Source organism: Kogia breviceps, chromosome 10, assembly GCF_026419965.1.
Source record: "Kogia breviceps isolate mKogBre1 chromosome 10, mKogBre1 haplotype 1, whole genome shotgun sequence".
Taxonomy (NCBI): domain Eukaryota; kingdom Metazoa; phylum Chordata; class Mammalia; order Artiodactyla; family Physeteridae; genus Kogia; species Kogia breviceps.
The window spans coordinates 24,710,688-24,730,704 of NC_081319.1; the positions used below are offsets into that span (position 1 = coordinate 24,710,688).

General features: G+C 40.7%; 1 protein-coding gene across 25 annotated transcripts in view; it reads left to right on the top strand.

Moving 5' to 3' along the window:
* Positions 1-20,017, top strand: part of MAGI1 (membrane associated guanylate kinase, WW and PDZ domain containing 1) — a 618,261-nt gene that overhangs the window by 487,765 nt on the left and 110,479 nt on the right. For 24 of the 25 annotated variants that reach the window (XM_067043710.1, XM_067043713.1, XM_067043703.1 and 21 more), the window contains 2 exons: positions 7,609-7,815; positions 15,539-15,743. In XM_067043710.1, coding sequence (XP_066899811.1) covers positions 7,609-7,815; positions 15,539-15,743 — 412 coding nt within the window. The remainder of the gene's footprint in view (positions 1-7,608; positions 7,816-15,538; positions 15,744-20,017) is intronic. The other variant, XM_067043711.1, reaches the window with a different exon arrangement.

A 20,017-nucleotide genomic window follows, 5' to 3' on the forward strand; every position in this document is an offset into this window, starting at 1 on the left:
CGTGTTGACATGTGTGCTCAGTAAGACAGGTTGCCGCCGCAGCCAGCTCTTGGGGCTTCTCCGGGAGAGAGTTTACAAGGGCTGAACTATTCCGTGGGGTAGTTCCAAACGTGCGTGTTTTACAAATGCCTCTGGGTAGAAGAGGCTGATTATACACTTTGAGCCTTGCAAAGATTGCCCCTCAGCATGGAAGTGCGCTGCCAGTGTGACATTTCCAATTGGAGTTATGGGTTGCATGTCTCTGCATGTTAATTACGAAGGGGGAGGGTGTCAGCCTTCAATAATGGGACTGTTCTGCTTCCTAGAAGGAAGCAGAAAAAGGCAGCTGCCAAGGGTCTACTTTGAGGGGACACGGAGATAAAGCAGGGGTGAAGAGAGTTCTTGTTTGTCATTGAGGAAGACGAGACCATCTGGAGTCCTGTTCTTTGGCAGGCCTCAGCAGCCGTCTGTTGGGATAAGCTCTGTTGGCAAACTCCACCATGCAGTGTTCTCTGTTGGTAACGAAAGAACCAAAGAAAATCTGTGCGACAATTGTCCGTTCCTCTGCCTGTGAAGACGAGGAGGCTGAGGCCAGGAACGTTTCACTTAATTTTCTGCTCAGAGATCCCCAGCAATTCCTGGAGTCGAGAGCACAGATGATTGGGACAGATCCATGTTTCAATGCCAGCCATCACTTATGCATTGTGTGAATCTGTTTCTTCATCTGCAAATGGGAATATTGATGGGTGGTTGTTTTTTTTTTTTTTTTTTTTCTGTAGGATTGTTAAAGATTAGAATTAGTGAATGTCTGGGTAGTGTGACCTGGTAGGTGCACAATAAAGGTAACGTTTTGTTAATGTTGTTCTTTATAAATATATTTTTTTATTTATTTATGGCTGAGTTGGCTTTGTGTTGCTGCGCACAGGCTTTCTCTAGTTGCGGTGCGCGGGCTTCTCATTGCGGTGGCTTCTCTTGTTGCTGAGCACGGGCTCTAGGCAGAAGGGCTTCAGTAGTTGTGGCATGTGGGCTCAGTAGTTCTGGCTCGTGGGCTCTAGAGTTCAGGCTCAGTAGTTGTGCCGCACGGGCTTAGTCGCTCCGCGGCATGTGGGATCTTCCCGGACCAGGGCTCAAACCCGTGTCGCCTGCATTGACAGGTGGATTTTTAACCACTGCCCCACCAGGCAAACCCTAATGTTGTTCTTTAAATACATACTTTGATAACAATGCCATCCTTTACATAGAGCTGTTATCTGCTCACATCATCAGGCGCAATTTGAGACGCTGGGGTTTATTACATGCTAATATTGTGCCAGCACAATGCTGAGTGCTTTATACACATGGTCTGTTGACATCTATCTCTGTTAGGTGGATACTAGTCTTTATACCATGAGAACTGAGGCTGGAAAGAGAGAGGTCCTTTACCTTAGGGTGACAAAGCTATTAACTTATTTTGCCCTTTTTTGGTCCTAAATTCAAAGGGAAATGGCACTGGCAAGAACATACCTGTAACCATAGGACATGGGCTTACTGTCCTTCTGTGCATGTATGTCATAGATTTGTTAGGGGGAGTGGGTCGGAAAAGGAAGAGTAAAAAGAAAGTGATGCGAGCCCCGCCACCTCAGGAAGTGTGGGTTGGCTGACATGGGGATTACGGGATGGTCAGGTTCGTGTCTCTTAGCAATGATGCCGGGAGTCTCCCGTGCACACTCCCTGTAAGGTTTGTGTTTCTCCCATGGCGAGGCTTGGTCTGATGGTGACCAGAGTGGAAACGATCGATAAGGTGGAGAGGTTCCCGGAAGGGCGGGGTTTTGAATTTAAGTGCCTGGGCGTCCAGGTAGGTGGAGTGAGAGAGAGTGTATAGGGCGGGTAGAGGCAGTGCTGGTGGGAACTGTGGCAAACGGGGGAGTCTGTTGTGTGTTGAGCAAGCAGCTGTCAGAGTGAAGTGATGTGGATCTGAGATCATTCAGATAGAATTGATGGACTGGAGAGAAACTGCTGTGCGTCAGGCTATTAAAAACCAGTTCCACACTGTAGGTACTGAGGAGCATCCCCAGCTGGGATTCACGGGTACTGTCTCTACTTGTTCGGTTACTCATCCTAAAAAGAGTCACTGGGTGACACTTGTGCTCCTGGCACCATGTTTGGTTTGGGAACGCGGTGGTGCACAGGACACATGTGGCTCCTGCCTTCATGGAGCTTACAGTCTAGAGGTAAAGACAGGTACTGATTCATGAAACAGTCTGATAAATTCAGCAGGATTCAAAATTTCAGGCCCCACCTTGACCTGCTGAAAGAGAATCTCCATTTAATGTTACTATTATTTGCACAAAGTTTAAAAAACCAATGTACACCATGCAGAACATTTGTGAAGATCATGTTTTAGTCCCATTTTCACCTTTCCAGCATAGTGCCTGGCATAACAAGAGGTTCTTGGTAAGGAAATGAATGAATGAATACTAAATTTGTACAAAGCAAGAGGCTGTAAGGATTTGATTCGTTCTGGCCTAAAACTCAGGGTTACGGTCCTCCTTCAATATTTTATCAAGCTCTAAAAATTGATTTGCAATCCACATTAATTTTTAAACGTGTGTCAGAAAATGTTTTCTTTGGCTTCCTCGTGACCAAAGGGTGTGCGTGTTAATTAAGGCCGGCGATGGCTTTCTCTTGCCTCTTCCCTGCCCTCCCCTCCCTCCCCAGCCACCCTCCCTGCTGAGTTGTATTGTAGAACCAGTTCTGGAAGTAGTAGCCAGGACACACACATTGTCACTTGGGAGGGAGCCCGGCTACCTCAGGAGATGTGTGTTGGCTAACATGGGGACTGTGAGATGGTCAGGAGAAACGATGCAGACAGCCACGTGATAACCCAAATTAATCTTTTATTCATTTATAATTCTTCAAATGATTTTTATTTGGTACCATTAAGCGATTCATATATTCATCACGGGAAGTCTCCTGTGCATACTCTCTGTAAGGTTTGTGTTTCTCCCATGGCTAGGCTTGGTCTGATGGTGACGAGAGCGGAAATGATTGATAAGGTGGAGAGTTTCCCGAAAGGGCGGGGTTTTGAATTTAAGTGCCTGGGCGTCCGGGCAGGTGGAGTGAGAGAGTGTATAGGGCTGGTAGAGGCAGTGCTGGTGGGAACTGTGGCAGATGCGGGAGTGCATGAGCCATCTTCCCCTTGGTTGCATGGAAAGACAATGTGGGATCATGGCATGACCCCATCAGCCAAAAGTGCAGGGGCCAAAACCAGATTCACCCAAAATCAATTCACTCAAAGACCAGTCTGTGAATTACAGAGGATTTTTGAAGTTGAAGGTTTTCTTCTGTCCCTGCTGTGTGCATACCCCTTTATCTGCCCAGACCTTTGCATTGCATCAGCCTTAGGGCACTCTTCTAGATTGGGGCCCAGGTGTTTGTCTGGCAAGGGCTGGGCAGACCAAGGGTAGGAGCCAAAACCTTTGTGCAGAAATCCTTAATTCAGTGGGTATGTTCCTGGTGAATTTGGTCACGCACTTGTCACCAACATTGCCTATAAAAGACAGATCCAAAGAACCAGACCTTACAGTTTGTCAAGCAGCACCTCCCAGTATATACAGATTTTAATCAGGGATATTCAGTTTTTAAATGTTGGTCACTGATTCGGATCATTTTAAAAAATATATCTGCAAAGGAAAGTTGAACCCTGTGCCCTTAGCAAACCACGAGATAGAAGCTTTTCTGTAAAGGTTGTAGGCAATATGGGAAATTAGAAATGCTGGAGAAGTTTGAATAATTTCACGGTCTCATAGTTATAATACCTTGTAGTTTACAGGATACCTTCAAGAAAGTTACATCATTTGATTTTCATGATAATCCTCTGATGTTGTTAGAGCTCATGCTACCATTCTCATTTCACAGAGAAAGTGAGACTGAGAGTAAATAACTTGACCAAGGTTATTTGGTCATTGGCATTGCTTGTTCCTTTACATCAGTAAAGGATTGGTACTCAGTTACCCTGTGGCAAGCACTTCAGACACATTGTCTCATTAATCCTTCCAACAAGGTGTAAGGAACCTCATTTTAAAGATTAGAAACATACACTATTAACATTAAGTAGCTTTTATCAAGCCTCCCTGTAGTGAAGCCTTTTATGTGTGCTAAAGGTATGAAATGGACTGTCTCATTGTATTCTCATAATGGGCACCCTAGGTAGAAACTCAGTATTCTTAAAATTCCCAATTTTACAGAAGAGGATGAAGATTTTTTAAAAAATGGTTAAATGCCTTGGCCAGGGTTATATAACCAATTAGCAGTGAAGTTGACATTTGAATCCCAGGCTGTCCTCTTCCAAGTTCTTTGTCACTGCCATGTGCCGAGCGCTGCCAATGCCTATACATTAGATTAACCCAATTGAAATTGCTGATATTCGGCAGTTTGTCTTTTACAACAGCAATTATGTACGGTTCAACCTAATAATATGTACTTTATCTGTCTCTAATTGATCTTAAAACTAATTTCCAGAAAGAGGAAACAATGATGAAGAAGTGGGTTGTTTGGGGGAGTTTATAATTGCATTGAGAAATCTGCTAATCATTTATTAACTTCGGAAAGACCCTGAACTTGACAACTGGGGAAAATCCACACATATTTGTCAAATTTAACTAGAACTTTTCTTTTTCAAACATTTATTTCTGTCATAAACTGAGGATGCCTAAGTTTTAACTGATTTTTAAATGACAGTAGTTTCATGAACATTGCCTTGGCTTAATGGCACTGAAAATGAGTGATAATGATTGCAAAATTATAATTATAAAATTATGAATAAAAGGTCCTATCTTTTAATCACATCTTTCAGTGTAAGATTTTTTTATTTTTTTTTATTTTTTTTTCGGTACGCCGGCCTCTCGCTGCTGTGGCCTCTCCCGTTGCGGAGCACAGGCTCCGGACACGCAGGCTCAGCGGCCATGGCTCACGGGCCCAGCCGCTCCGCGGCATGTGGGATCTTCCCGGACCGGGGCACGAACCCGTGTCCCCTGCATCGGCAGGCGGACTCTCAACCGCTGCGCCACCAGGGAAGCCCTCAGTGTAAGATTCTTATTTGCAGACATTGGTCTTACTTTAACCTCTAACTCAAAAATGTACATGATGTTTTGGTATAATAGTGATCTTAAGGAATTAGAATCATATTCGTTAGAGGTTTGTCTCTATCTTTTGTCCACGGTGAAGATTCCTGTGTAAATAGTTAGCTGTTTTACTTACCTAAACCTCACTAACAGTCTTCAGTTCATGAAAATAGTCAACGCTGTGGCTGTGTTCCACCTTCATCAAAGGCACGATTCATCCTTTGGTTGTAACCTCTTCAGAAATGCGGGTTGAGTCTTGGTTCATACCTGTGTTCATTCTTCCCTGTGCTTGTGTTAAGTCCCTAAGAACACACATGGATGCCTTTTCTTCAGGCTAGTTCTGTTCAATCCCTATACCTTTAAGTTGGAAACCTGAAAGAAGTTTTTTGAAGAGGTTGAAATATTACCTTCTGTGAAAGAACTGTAATGATTGAATTGAATACAAGCCACCAGAATGCACTTATCAGGTTTCTCTTTGGTTTCCTTCAAATTCAAACATGGTGCCTGGTTGTCTACTGCTCTTTTTAATATGCATTTTCAGGGTTCCCCTTTACACCACTCTCAAAGAAAGTGGGTGCATATACTCATAAATTTGATGATTCAAAAAATATTTTAGTGGCTTCCCTGGTGGCTCAGTGGTTGAGAGTCCGCCTGCCGATGCAGGGGACGCAGGTTCGTGCCCCGGTCCAGGAGGATCCCACATGCCGCGGAGCGGCTGGGCCCGTGAGCCATGGCCGCTGAGCCTACGCATCCGCAGCCTGTGCTCCGCAACGGGAGAGGCCACAACAGTGAGAGGCCCACGTACCGCAAAAAAAAAAAAAAAAAAATTTAGGGAAAGAGTGTTAAGAAAGAAATTTTAATTTTAAAGATAAATTTAATGGATATAAATTCTTTATCACCTATGTGTCTCATGCTGAGCAGCATATTACTGTCTCCTTTTCTTTTTGTGCTTGTATAATAAAATGTGTATTTTATATAATTATGTGCTGAGGTTAGACAATGCGGTAAGATTCTTGGGAAGAAACTGTGTACAGGATTTATTATTTACAAATTATTCTTTACTAAGCACAGAATTACAAATGTTACTTAGGCTTTTTTTTTTTTTTTTTTTTTTGGCTACTCTGGGTCTTTGTTGTGGCGCGTGGGCTCTTTGTTGGTGGTGCGCGGGGTTTCTCTCTAGTTGCGGCACGCAGGCTTAGTTGCCCCGAGTCATGTGGGATCTTAGTTCCCTGACCAGGGATAGAACCCACATCCCCTCCTTTGGAAGGCGGATTCTTAACCACTGGACCACCAGGGAAGTCCCTACTTACGATTTTTTGAAGGGCTCAGTATGATCTATCTTCCTGGCCTTACTCCTTTGATGTGAGAGGGTGAATGGATCAATGGCATTCTGAAGTTGATGTTTTTTTATCATATAGTCACTGAATATTATCGATTATAAGCTGTATTTTTCAAACGTTGGCCATTCATGACTCACCTTCATGATTTTGTCTATATCTGAACATAGTATCTTTATTTACTTGAAGTTTTCTTTAAAAGAACTCAATTTTTACCTTAGGTGTTCAAAAGGAAACTCATCGCTACCATTGCTATTATTTACTCAATTAATTTCTTATTAAATATAGCTGCTTTTTTAAACTTCAGGTTTAACTGCAAGTTTTAAAAAGTCAATTTTATAAAGTATTGCTTTATCTCTTAAGTTTTAGAAGTAAATGTTACATTTTACCACCATCACTTACTAGTTAGATTTTTCTACTGCACATTAAAAATATGCACATATTAAGATAAAAATTAAAATGTAAAAACCCATCCAGGTACCACTCAGAGTCACTTAGCACACAGGTCAGACCTGCAGCAAACTCTGGAGGAAGTGGCGAAAAGTGAAAACGGGCACTTACTAAACGAGTGCCCCATGAGGGGTACCACTGTGCCACTGTCGACACAAGAGTTTCCTGTTAAAACTGGGTGAGGATTTGTTCCAACCACACATGACCTTGAGAGTCAGGCCTGCCATTCAGTTAAAGAGGTGCCACGTGGTGTTCACTTTCCTTTTTAAAAAAATATTGCCCTGGTTCCCTCTTGAGGAGTCCCCTTATTAATGGAGGGTGACCTCAACTTTGTTGGCCTGTAAGGGTGCCGGCAGTAATGAATTTGTTATTTTGTGTGCCACCCTCTCTAAATTGGATTCCGCATTATGCTGGTGCATATATGTAAAAAGGTGACCGATTGAAATTCAAATGTAATGAGGATGAAGCTCTGCCATTCAGCACAGACGCCTTTGTTTTTAGCCCTAGTAGGTTCCTTCCCCCATCACAACGCAGCTTTCCTCGTGGCTTCCGAAATCAGCATGTCTCACTGGGTAGGACCGACATGTTTTCTAACCCATTCCAGAAATGAAATACAGTTTGTTCTGGTATTCTAGTTAAAAAAAAATTTTTTTTAATGGGCTGAGAGATTTGGATTTGCAGTCTTGAGAAAAACAAAGTATTCTTTCTGAAACATGCAAATGTGTCTCTCCATCACCTAGGAAACTATTATGGGACACCCAAACCTCCTAGCCAGCCACTCAGTGGGAAAGTGATCACGACGGATGCCTTGCAAAGCCTTCATTCTGGCTCCAAGCAGTCAACCCCAAAGCGAACCAAGTCCTACAATGATATGCAAAATGCTGGCATAGTCCACACGGAGAATGAGGCAGAGGATGATGTTCCTGAAATGAACAGTAGCTTTACAGGTAAAGACCAGATGATGTTCTCCTTCGACGGACTTAGGGAAAGAGGGCTGGGGGGAGGCTTTTGTGAAGAGTTACAAGAAGGTTTCTATTCTCAGGAGGAATCTGGAAGGATCGCCAGAATTCACACTCTGAGGACAAGGTGCTTGGGGAAGGAGATGGTCTTTTCCCTGGTCTGTTTTTCATGCTTCTTGGCAAGAGTATTTTAACTTCACCCCCAGCCATCTTAAAGGGGCAGGAGGGCAGCGTTTGTAGAAGGAAATCAAGAATAATCAGCATCCTTTCTTTCTGTTCACAGTGATATCCATAAGAATCTGTTTTGTGTCATTTATTACTTAGTATTGACACTGCTCCATAATTATGGCTGATTGCTCTTAAAGACAAATAGGAGAATTTGTTTAGTAGTCTAATATCACTTGATGCTGTGTGGACGGTTAGCAGCATCCTTTTTCCTCATGCCTTTGCAAGTAGAGATACAGTGGAAATAAATCATGTGTTAACTTATGCAAATTGTACTACATTCCCTAAGAGGGAAAAGATGAAAAAGTAATAAATACTGTAAGATTATATACTACATATGTATTTTATATTATATAGCATATATTACTCATTGCATTATATTTATATATATATATTCGGGGCTATATACGCCCAAGCTTAGGTAGGCTGTATTTTATGAGGGGATCTTCAAGGACAAGTCCCCTGAATAAGGATGTACAGGTTAGGAATTGCACGTTCCCTGGAGGCACCGTTCACAGAGGCTGTGATACATGTTCCTTGGGTTAGTGCAGTGACCCAGAACTCTGTTCAGTAATATTTTTGACTCTATGGGGGTTTGACCTTATATAGTAACTCAGAATGTCGCAGCTGAATAAGACATGAATTACTCCAGTCGATAATGTTGTGACTTTGAAGACCACTTGTTTTTTCTGTTTTTCCTATACTTATTTTCTTTGATATTTTAGTTACAGCTTTGTATTTTCCTCCTTGTGCTACCACGTCTACTAGAATATTTACAGAAAAGTTTGTGTTAGTTGAATGCTTTCTCCTGCCTGTATGGGCCTTTCTGAAGCCTAAAATTTTTCAAGGCAACAATTTAAAAAAAGTTTTGACGGCTTATCATCGTAACGGTAGCCCAACCCTTCCGTAAGAAGCACTAGGGAAAGGAGGAGTCCTGGCTTGCTGTCCTAGCTTTGTTCATGGTAGCTGTCTTATTATGAACATAGTCTCTAACTGCTCTCATCTGTAAAATGACTGGTTAGGATCAGATCACATCTAGGTTCCCCCTTCCAGCTCTAAGAATTCGAGTCCAGGAAAATTTCCATTTTCTCAATTAGAATGGATTAGGCCAGTGGCTGACCTACAGTTGCAATATCTGGAATAAATTTACCCATTGCTACATATTTGTTTATTGAAATCAGTTAATTTCATCCACTTCAAAATAGTTTATCCGTTTATAGTAGTCCTTACCGAAATGAAAGCAGATTATGAAAAAAGAAATCAATACTTCTTGAAAAAAAAAATAGCCACTATTTTAATGTCTTGATCTTCCAACAAATAAGAATAGCAAATTATGATATAACCCCAAAATGTAGATGTGGTCACAGAAATAGAAAGACCTTGGGGGTAACATGCATCGAAGCAGTTCTGCCAAGCTGACTGGATGGTCCCCAAGAAGCTTGGGTGCCTTTATTTGTCCTCCATTAACTAAGTAAATTTCTCGGTACACAAAGCAAGAACAGAGTAGGGATAGTTGAGTGTAGGTCTTGATGCTTTTCCAATTACTAACCACTGTAAACCTCTGTCTCTAGAAGCCAGGCCTCAGAAAATCTGACCTCATAACATCCCTACTTGAACTCCTGGTGTAGGGAAAAAAAAAAAAAAACACCTGGGCCTGGGTCATCATTGCTAAAGGCAGTCTGATCATTAGTTTCTGCACAAAAAAAGAAAGCCAAGTGGCGCCTGTTAAGATGCATGGAGAGAGACTTCATTCTGAGATATACAAGTGATGGGCCATCTTCAATACAGAAGGGATATTTTGAATAAATGCCTCCTCACTTACCAAACTACAAGTATGACAGCTGACGACATGTCATACCCTGACTCATATGAATTCTTTCAAATAATTGAGACTACCCAGTCTGTGATATGTGTATCAAGCTAGCTGTGTCAAAGCATCTTGCGCTCCGAAACTCTTTTAAGTATCAGTCCACCAGCTGCTTCGAGCACAGAGTGGAAGTACCATAATGAAGTCTTGACTCCTGATTGAGCCATTTGTGATAGAGGCATGAGTGTCAGATTTAAATGTACAAACACTATGGATCTATTTTAAATGATATTTACCAGGATATTTTTAATAACAGGCTCTTGGTACTTTCTCAGCTGACTTCTGCTTGGGTCTTTTGAAGGGGGCACAAAATGTCTAAATAACATGCCTAAATAACATTAGCACTATCTGCTGGTAAAGAGCAGGGAGTTTAAGGCCAGGAGGTCTCCCTCCTGGGGAGTTCGCCCCTTCCTTCCTTCCTTCCTTCCTTCCTTCCTTCCTTCCTTCCTTCCTTCCTTCCTTCCTTCCTTCCTTCCTTCCTTCCTTCCTTCCTGCCTTCCTTCCTGCCTTCCTGCCTTCCTGCCTTCCTGCCTTCCTTCCTGCCTTCCTGCAACCAAAGATGGAGGCAGGAGCTGAGCAATGAGCAGTCATCCCAGGTTCTCACCGTATAACTTGACTGTTAAACACAAGGCAGTAGGACAGTCTCCTACAAATTATGCTCAAATTACAGACCTAAAGGAGGCCCTGGAGAGAGAACACTGTTTATGTATGCTTCATGAAGGTAGACTTACATTGTTGGGCAAAGCACACAGTTATTTATACAAATAAATTAAAACATTTGTGGCTTCTCTGGTAGCGCAGTGGTTGAGAGTCCGCCTGCCGATGCAGGGGACGCGGGTTCGTGCCCCGGTCCGGGAGGATCCCACGTGCCGCGGAGCGGCTGGGCCTGTGAGCCATGGCCGCTGAGCCTGTGCGTCCAGAGTCTGTGCTCCGCAACGGGAGAGGCCACAACAGTGAGAGGCCCGCGTACCGCAAAAAAAAAAATTAATAATTTGTGAAAGTATTTTGTTCATTATAGACAGCTTAAAAAATATATAACAAACCACCACAACTAAAAAGTCGCTGATCCATCCATTAACCACCTCTAAGAGACACCACAAATGATATTTAATTGTGTTCCTAAGCTTCTTTTCCCAACAGCCTCCCTATTGTTGAACATTAGACTGCTGACGCTTCTTTTTCATTAGCAGTTAATGATAAAATATTGCTTTGGAATGTCAAGAGATAATGATATTACCAAAAGAGCTAATGGTTCCCTAGTGCTCCGTGGCAGGCACTTTGCTAAGCTCTCATGCATAGAGTAGGGAGGTCTAATCGCTTGTCCAGTATCACAAAGCCAGTGAGGGTGAAAGCTGTCATTTCAGCCCAAAAAAGTCTGACTCCAGAATCTGCATGGCTCATCCACTGTGTTATTTGTGTTTTAAGTCAAGTTTATTAGCCCTTTGTAGCCTCAAAGGTTTTGACTGGTTATATACACAGTGAGGGAGGCACATAAATCTGAATGCATGTGTAATTTAAAATAAGCTCCAGAATGTATGTTTGACATGAGCTTATGTTGTCAAAGTCACCTTCAAATGCTCCCAAGTGTGTCTGTGTATGTAAATGCTGGGAAGTTTCTGATTTACCATGAATGAAAATGTTTTACCTGTTTATTTACGGTTATGAATCATTTTCACATGTATCCTATAAAGCTCCTGGAAATCTTGAGGGATAGGCAGCCTAAGTATTATCTTCCCCATTTTGCAGATGAGAACACTGAGGAGTAGTGTGTGTTAATAAGCTCACTAGACAATGCAAGAATCCAGCCTCCTGTTTGCTTACCCAGTCTGTGTTCCAGTAATTCATCCTACCTGTCCTCTCTGGATGCATTGGCAATCTTTAGTAAGAGACTGATAGCAGTGCTCTTAAATGTTTGGTAAATTAAATGAAAGAGTTTTTGAAGTCAGAGCATGTGTAAAGTCAAAGCCATGATTAGGACTATGAAGTTTTGGAATCTGCCCTGTGTCTGCCCCAATCTCTCATTTTTGGACTTCTGATTTTCTTTCAGAGAATGAGATTATTTTAAGGTTCTCCCGAACTAAAAGGAAGAAACAGAAAACCAAACATATCAAGTTGGATATACATTAAATATCTATCACCATTTAAAAAAATTAACCAGATGGAAGGAATTCTTTGACAATGTACATGTGTATCAAATCATCACAATGTGAATTTTAAATATCTTACAGTTTTGTCAATTATACCTCAGTAAAGTTGAAAAATTAATATCTATAGCTTTTTGTATGTCAATCATATGTAAATAAAGCTTTTTTTATTAAAAGAAGACACTGAAAACATATAAAATAAAAAATATTTGGATAATTTAAAATAAGGTCTAGCTGCTAGAGGGATTTCTTATTTCTCTAGTTAATTAAAATTACCTATTTATTTTTTCAGTGAGCTAATATTCCCTTCATGTAGTCGAGGTTTTGAAATACTGGCAGGACTTTTTCCTCCCCTCTTCTTCACCTCCCAGCTCCATGAATTGTGTACATTCTGTATTAAACCAAGTTGTTTCTCTTCATATGTAGTGGCCCACCTGTGGCCACCACCGTTTTCCTTTTGTATCCAGTTTCTATTAAAATAGGTTAATTAAAATGTTTCAGTAAAATTATTGAATGTCTACTGTTGTTCCAGCATTTCTCTGACTCTTAAATATCATATTAATAGATGATCACTGACCTTGGCCCTTGGTATTTCCAGTAGCAGATCCCAGTCCTGAGCTCTGTTGAGCACTCACTGAGCTCCAGGCATTTTTGCAGGCATTTTGCATGTATTTCCATTTTTGTGGTGTGTGTGTTAGGCCCATTTTACAGATGAGGAAACAGATGCTCAGAAAGGTAAAGTCTCTTCTAAAGGCACACAGTTAGAAATAGGCACACTATGATTTGTCTGTGGTTTACTGTCAAGTCCATCCTTTTTCTGCCCATTTGTAACAAATTGGCAGCCTGAGGGCCAGCTCTGACCTGCAAACAAAAATTAATAATAACAACTTTAATGAATAAGATGATGTTTACTGTACTGAGTGCTTTACCTAAACTAATCCTCCCCATAACCTTATGAGGTAAGTACTGTTATTATCGCCACGTTACAGATAAGGAAACTAAGGCACATAGAGGTTGAATGTGTTTCCCAAGTTAGTCAAGAGTAAAGCCAGTCTTCAAACTCAAGCATTCTGGCTTCAGAGTCGGTGCTTATAATCACTATGTTTTATTTTCTTGCTTGTGCTGTGCCGCTTTATTTTAAAAAGGAATTCGGATTGGAAAATTAGAAGTTTTTGCATAAAAATATAGATTTCCACCTTCTCTTGAAAAAAATCAGAAATCCGGAAACCCTGAGTACACTTTTCCCCAGGATGCTAATTGCCTGGCACTGAGTTCTCTGCTCCTATCAGAAAGGATACACCCTCTCCAGTGTCCTAGACGTACATCATTTGTGTCTCCCACCTGGCATCAGTGGTCACAGGAATTTGTACCCTGAGACTGCACCGTACCCTGTCACATTGCCAGCTGAGCGAAACCCCTCCTAGAAGCTAAAGGTTCTAGTGATTTTTTGTTGTTGAGCACTTTTTGTGTCTCTGTCTTCAAAGTGTAATGCTTATACTTGAATCTCCATCACCTGGGTGCCCTCAATATACACATTTTTGAACCTAATTCCAAATCTGTTGTCTGAAGCGGGGAGTCATGTCTGCATTTTAGCAATCTCTCCAGGGACTTCACTGGTAGCACAGTGGCTGACTCCACCCTCCCAATGCAGGGGGCCTCGGTTCGTCCCTGGTCAGGGAATTAGATCCCACACTCATGCTGCAACTAGGAGTTCACATGCCACAACTAAGGAGCCCACGTGCTGCAGCTAAGGAGCTGGCGAGCCGCAACTAAGGAGCCCACGTGCCACATCTAAGACCTGCTGCAACCAAATAAATAAATAAATATTAAACAAAGCAAAACAAACAAACAAAAATCTCTCCAGGTGATTCTTACTTAAGCTTAAGAAGGGTACCTTCAAATGATGTACCAGAAATGAATACATTTTGGCTCCTAGAGAATTAAGGGTGAATCTCTTAATTCTTGCCACGTTTTGAATTTTTGCTATTGATTAGTAATTTCAAAAATTTTTTTCCATAGTGGCCTAATTTCCTCTTTTTCCTTCAAACTTATAGTTGTTTTATTAACCTGCACTCATGGGTGCAAATTGAAAAATCAACTCAAATCAGTTTCAGCGGGAAAGGGAATTTAGGAGATCAAGAAACTGAAGAAGCCAGGAGTACATGAAATCAGAGAGGCTTCATCAAGGGTATTAGGTGACTTTCTCTGTATTTCATCTCTGCTTTCCTCTACATGGGTTTAATTTTCAGACAAGTCTTGCCAAGCTTTACAACATGAGAATCTATCAGCTTAATAACTTCAGCATCAGAGGCTACCTCTTGCTTGATAGTTCCAGCAAGCACTTCCATGCCTACGTTAGTTTGCCTTGGATCATGTGCTTGATCCAGTCATAAAGGCAAGAGTGATATGGGTGTGACTTGGGCCCACTGCATGAAGTTGGAGTGGGTATAAGTCAGTCCCCACCTGGACCACATGGACCTTGAATGGAGGAGATGATTTCCGAATGGAGATCTGAGCGGTGGTACCAGAAGACAAGCGGGATAGGTGCAAGGCAGGGAAAGGCCAGTCAGCCTCGTCAACGGCGGTGGATTTTTGGTGGAGGTGGTTGTTTAATAGGCTTGACATGTCCTCCATCCAACTTTCGGATTACCTTTATTCTCATGTGTGTTGTTGGGAACTATTGATCGGGGGAAGATTTGAAAACAGCCTTTTATTATTCCTCAGTCTGCTTTGAGTAAATCAGAAATGTCTGCAGGAGAATTACTGTGGGAGATAGAAATTGACTACACCCCCAGATTAATATGTTTTAAAGCCCCATGGAGATTGAGAATGTCAGCAGTGCCGTTTGTGGAGACTTCAATGACATCACTCTTGATGTTTCTAGTTAATAAGAAGGCAAGGAGACTCAGGTACTTAGAGCCTTCAAGACTCAAGTCAAAGCAGTCCACCAGCACAATACTGTTCTGGAGGTAACTGTCTTGGTTTTCACAGTAACATTCTCCTCACTTTTCCCAAGGAGGCTAGAATCTGACTCAGTGGTAGAGCTGTCTCTATATTCTAAACTTTTTGGAATTGATTTTTTTCTTCCCTCCAAAAGTCCTCTTCAGCCATGAAACCAAATGATACCTATGGGATGAGAGTGCGGCTCAGTCTGTGATCTGATGGCCTTCTTAGTTTAAGGGACTTGAGGGTTTGAGTCATGAACATGTTTCTTCTTTGACATTTCCAAGATTGTGAGCAATTCATTATTTGAGCATGTTTTTCCCTTCTTTCTTTTTCAGTAAAATAAAGTTGATTCATCATTTTGATGTTTTCTATTAAAAGAACTTTCATCTAAATAAAACAGAGTATAGTCGATGTCCAGCAATTAGGAAATGATGAAGGCTTTTAAGAATATAGATGCCCACAGTAGTGAACACCTCAGTTTGGGGTATGATTGACGATAGTTTTTTTTTCTCTCTCCATGATTAAACAGCCGATTCTGGTGACCAAGAAGAGCACAGTCTTCAAGAAGCAACGCTCCCGCCTGCTGTGAATAGTAGCATCATCGCCGCTCCCATCACGGACCCTTCTCAGAAGTTCCCTCAATACCTACCTCTTTCTGCAGAGGATAATTTAGGTCCTCTACCTGAAAACTGGGAGATGGCCTATACCGAAAACGGAGAAGTCTATTTTATAGAGTAAAGTACCATTATTTCTACCTGAATCTCTCTCTTTTTTTTCCATTTCCCTTCTTTCTCTTTCTCTAGCAGCTACTGATGTAAATTTATTGTAAAAGGATTGATCATGTGCTGATGGTCTTCTCTCCTACAATTTAAGAAGCCCTGTACAAAAAAGCAATTAGCATAACATCCTAATCATTGAAACTGAAGAGCTGGAGGAAGCGTAAGATTAATAATTTCCCTAAAGAGTTAGACAACTAAACTATGGTGTATATATAAATTATGGTATTATATATGAAGAATATATCCAGCTGCTTAGAATACATAAATCTTTTGCTTATTTTTTCTTAATTGGGTTGTAGTTTTTTTTTTTTTTTTTTTTTTGAGTTTTAAGAGTTCTTCATATATTCTGGATACAATTCCTTTATTATCTTTGTGATGTGCAAACATTTTGTCCAAGTCTAGCTTTCCTTTTCATTGTCTTAACTGTGTCTTTGGAGGAGCCAGAAGTTCTTAATTTTTATGAAGTCTAATTTATCACTTTTTTTCCCCCCGTGGACTGTGTTTTTAGTGTAGAAGCTAAGAAATTTTCACCCAACTCAAAGTCAAAATGCAGTCTTCTTCCACTATATATTTTTTTAGAAGCTGTATAGTTTACATTTTACATTTACGTCTATGATCCATTTTAAGTTAATTTTTTTACGTGGTGCAAGGTATAAGGATTGAAGTTTGAGGATACAGAGATGTGAAAAGTCTTTCAAAATTAAACACTTAATATTATATAGTTAAACATTTAACAAATAACCTGTACTGGAAAGGAAAAAATTTCATAAAACTAAAACCATTCTAGAAAATCTAAGATAATGTAATTTCTTAACCGATTCTCAATTTTTAAAATATTGTACTTTGGCTCTATTGTTGAGATTCCCTATTAAGATTCACCATAGTTTTATGTACCACTAAAAAAGAAAAACAAAATGATCAATTAAACTATGAAATAATTAAAAACATAGGTAAGTCTGTTCTTCTCAAATACTGCGTATTGGCCAAAAAGTTCATTCGGGTTTTTCCATAAGATGTTGCAGAAAAACCCGAATGAACTTTTTTGGCCAACCCAATAGATTAATTAATGTTGAAGATCTGCTGTTCAGGGAACAATAACAAAGGACATTTTTGAACAACATATGAAGTATCACACCTTTGTAAAATATGTGGGTGTAGACACATATCTGCTGTGTTATTATATGTGTATGTTTGTTTTCCATGAATATTTAGATATAGTTCTATGTGTAGGAAAATTCTGGAAGTATCTATTAACACTTGAATTTGAGTTAAGTAAGGAATTTAAAGAATTTATTTTCTTAACTACATTATACATGTCTGTGGGGTTTGAATATGTATTTCCACTCAAATAGATGTTCTAGCATATATTTTGTAATTAGAAAAATCAACAAGGGTAAGGAAGTATAATTTTCCTAAGGACATGGGAGTGAGGGAAAAGGAAAAGGCTTGGGTCTCGTAACACCCTCTTTCAGAACTAACCTAGGAAATCGGAGATGAGTGAACTATACCTCCTGGGTTATTTTCCAACCAGAAGGAGAGACGAGTCCACATTTCTGTCTTCATGCTCATGACAAATGCTTATTGCAGACAGGGGTGGATGATGAAGTCTTTTCCTGAGAGTTAGGGAAATATATAGTGGTTAAGAGCTCCCCTAAAAACTCATGTTGTTTCTACCCCTTACTTACTATTTGTATGATCTTGGGAACTTGAGTTTGCCTCTCTGCATCTCAGTTTTCCCTGTGTGTAGAAGGACATGAATGTTGTGGATCATGCCTACCCTGTCAGATTTTCATGAGAGTTAGATGAGGTAATGGATGTAAAGCGTGGGCTAGTATTAATTACTGAGCATTATTGTTACTGTTACCATTTTTATCATCATCATTTGGTTACCACAGAGGAGTTTAAATGTTATAAAAATGGATGTCAACTATAAGCTTAGAATTTTATACTTAGCTTTTGCAATAAATTGCCTTTAAACTTATGTCCATTAGTAAGGAAAAATTATGTTGAGCAAAGGAAAATATAACAGAGGAATTCCTAATACAGAGTAATATGTGAAACTCAAATTTTTAGAAAAGAATGTATCGATAGGGGCTTCCCTGATTGCCCAGTGGTTAAGAATCTGCCTGCCAATGCAGGAGACATGGGTTCGAGCCCTGGTCCGGGAAGATCCCGCATGCCACAGAGCAACTAAGCCCATGTGCCACGACTACTGAGCCTGCGCTCTAGAGCCTATGAGCCACAACTACTGAGCCCTTGTGCCACAACTGCTGAAGCCCGCACACTGCAACTAGTGAAGCCTGTGCACCTAGAACCCATGCTCTGCAACAGGAGAAGCCACCACAGTGAGAAGCCCATGTACCGCACACTGCAACGAAGGGTAACCCCCGCTCACCACAACTAGAGAAACCCTGCATGCAGCAACGAAGACCCAATGCAGCCAAAAATTAAAAATAAATAAATTTATAAAAAGCAAAAATAATGTATTGATAGTTTTGCTCAAGACTGACTTGATGAATTTGAAAAAAGAAAGTTGGTTATTTTGATGGTTAGTGAGCACTGTGCTTAGTAAAAATGGTTAGTAAAGACCCAAGACTGTGGCTCATTTATAGGAGAGTACAGTGATTTGCTTACTTTTTATAACCTAATTTAGCTTTTAACCAATGCTAGGCCAATCTTCATTGGCCTATTGTTTAATAGAACATTTATGCAGAAGTATGGCTTATTATGACAACTCTGTGATTTGATCTATGGCTATCAAATTCCATAGATATTAAATTATTAGATACACACCATTTTTATTTTAGCCTAAATTATATATCCTGGTTAATGAGTTTTCGGGTGTCCTTCATTCTGAAGAACTTCATCTTAGAGTATCTTACATTGAATAGCAAGTTAAATTTCTATAGAATCAAATCTACCTTGTTTTACATATATGTGTCTGTGTTAGCTTTACAGTTTATGGGAAATCTAAGAAATACTGGAATTTAAGAACATTAAAAAAGTAAGCATGGACTTACAAACTCTGGATATTATAAAGAAAATGAACATAAGAAGACTTCGAAAGGAGATAAAAATAAGGCAGACTGGTTGGGGAACTTGGGATCACAGAAATGACAGGTGGTGAGTTCCCTGAGTTTTCTTTTTACCTCATATAACCCAGACTTGGAGCTGAAGAAGCCGGTAACTCAGAAATACCAACAAGTTGGAGACCAAAAAACAAAGCCCTCATAAAAGCCTACTCTCTCTAGCCAGAGGACCAGGAAGGGGTATCCTGCAAGGCAGGAAGCTTTTATTCAATAAGTGCTGGGCTTCAGCCAACAAGATACAAAAGCCTGTGCTCCCACCTTTGCCAGCAAAGATCAGGTGAGAAGCCTAGTCTTCTACCCTTCGCAGGATGTAACTAGGATCTCAAACCTCCCTGCAAGTGTGGTGTCCAGAAAGGCTCAGAAGATAACTGGGACTTTGTAGCCAGGCAGGAATGAGCACTCCCCCTTTCTTCATCTAAGTTCAGTGGAGACCACGCTGGGGGAGCCTGGATGCCCATCCTGGCATGGCAGTAATAAGGCAGCCTCTCTCCCCACCGAGGTAGTGGCAGAGGAGGTTTTGGTGAAGAGTTAGCATTTTTACCATCAGTGGTAAAGTGGCCCCCAGCCTCCTCAGAGAGTTAGTGGAAGCCAAGTTGGGAACAGTAATAAGGCACTCCTACCCCTCCCAGCCAAGTTGGTGTCAGAAGAGGCCTAGTGTGGAGCTGGAACTCCCATCTCTACCCAGTAGTAACAAGGAACTCCTCATCCTCTTGGGTGGGATACAGCCAAAGCAGTGATGAGAGGTAAATTTATAGCACTACACATATATATTAGAAAAGAAGAAAAGTCTCTCATCAACTCTGAGCCCCCAATTTAAGAGCTTAGAAAAGAAAAGCAAATTACATGTGAAATAAGTGGAAGGAAATAATAAAGGGCAGAAATTAATGAAATCAAAAGCAAAAACAGCAGAGATAATCAATGAAACAACCAGCTGATTCTTCAAAAAGATTAATAAAATTGAAGAACCTCTAGCAAGATTGACAAAGAAAAAATTAGAGATGTGAATTACCAATATTAAAATGTAAACAAAGAATCACTGCAGACCCTGAAGACATCAGAAAGATGCGAAAATGCTGTCAAAAAGTGTGGACATATAAATTTGACAACTTAGATGAAATGGACAAAATTCTTTGAGAAGCA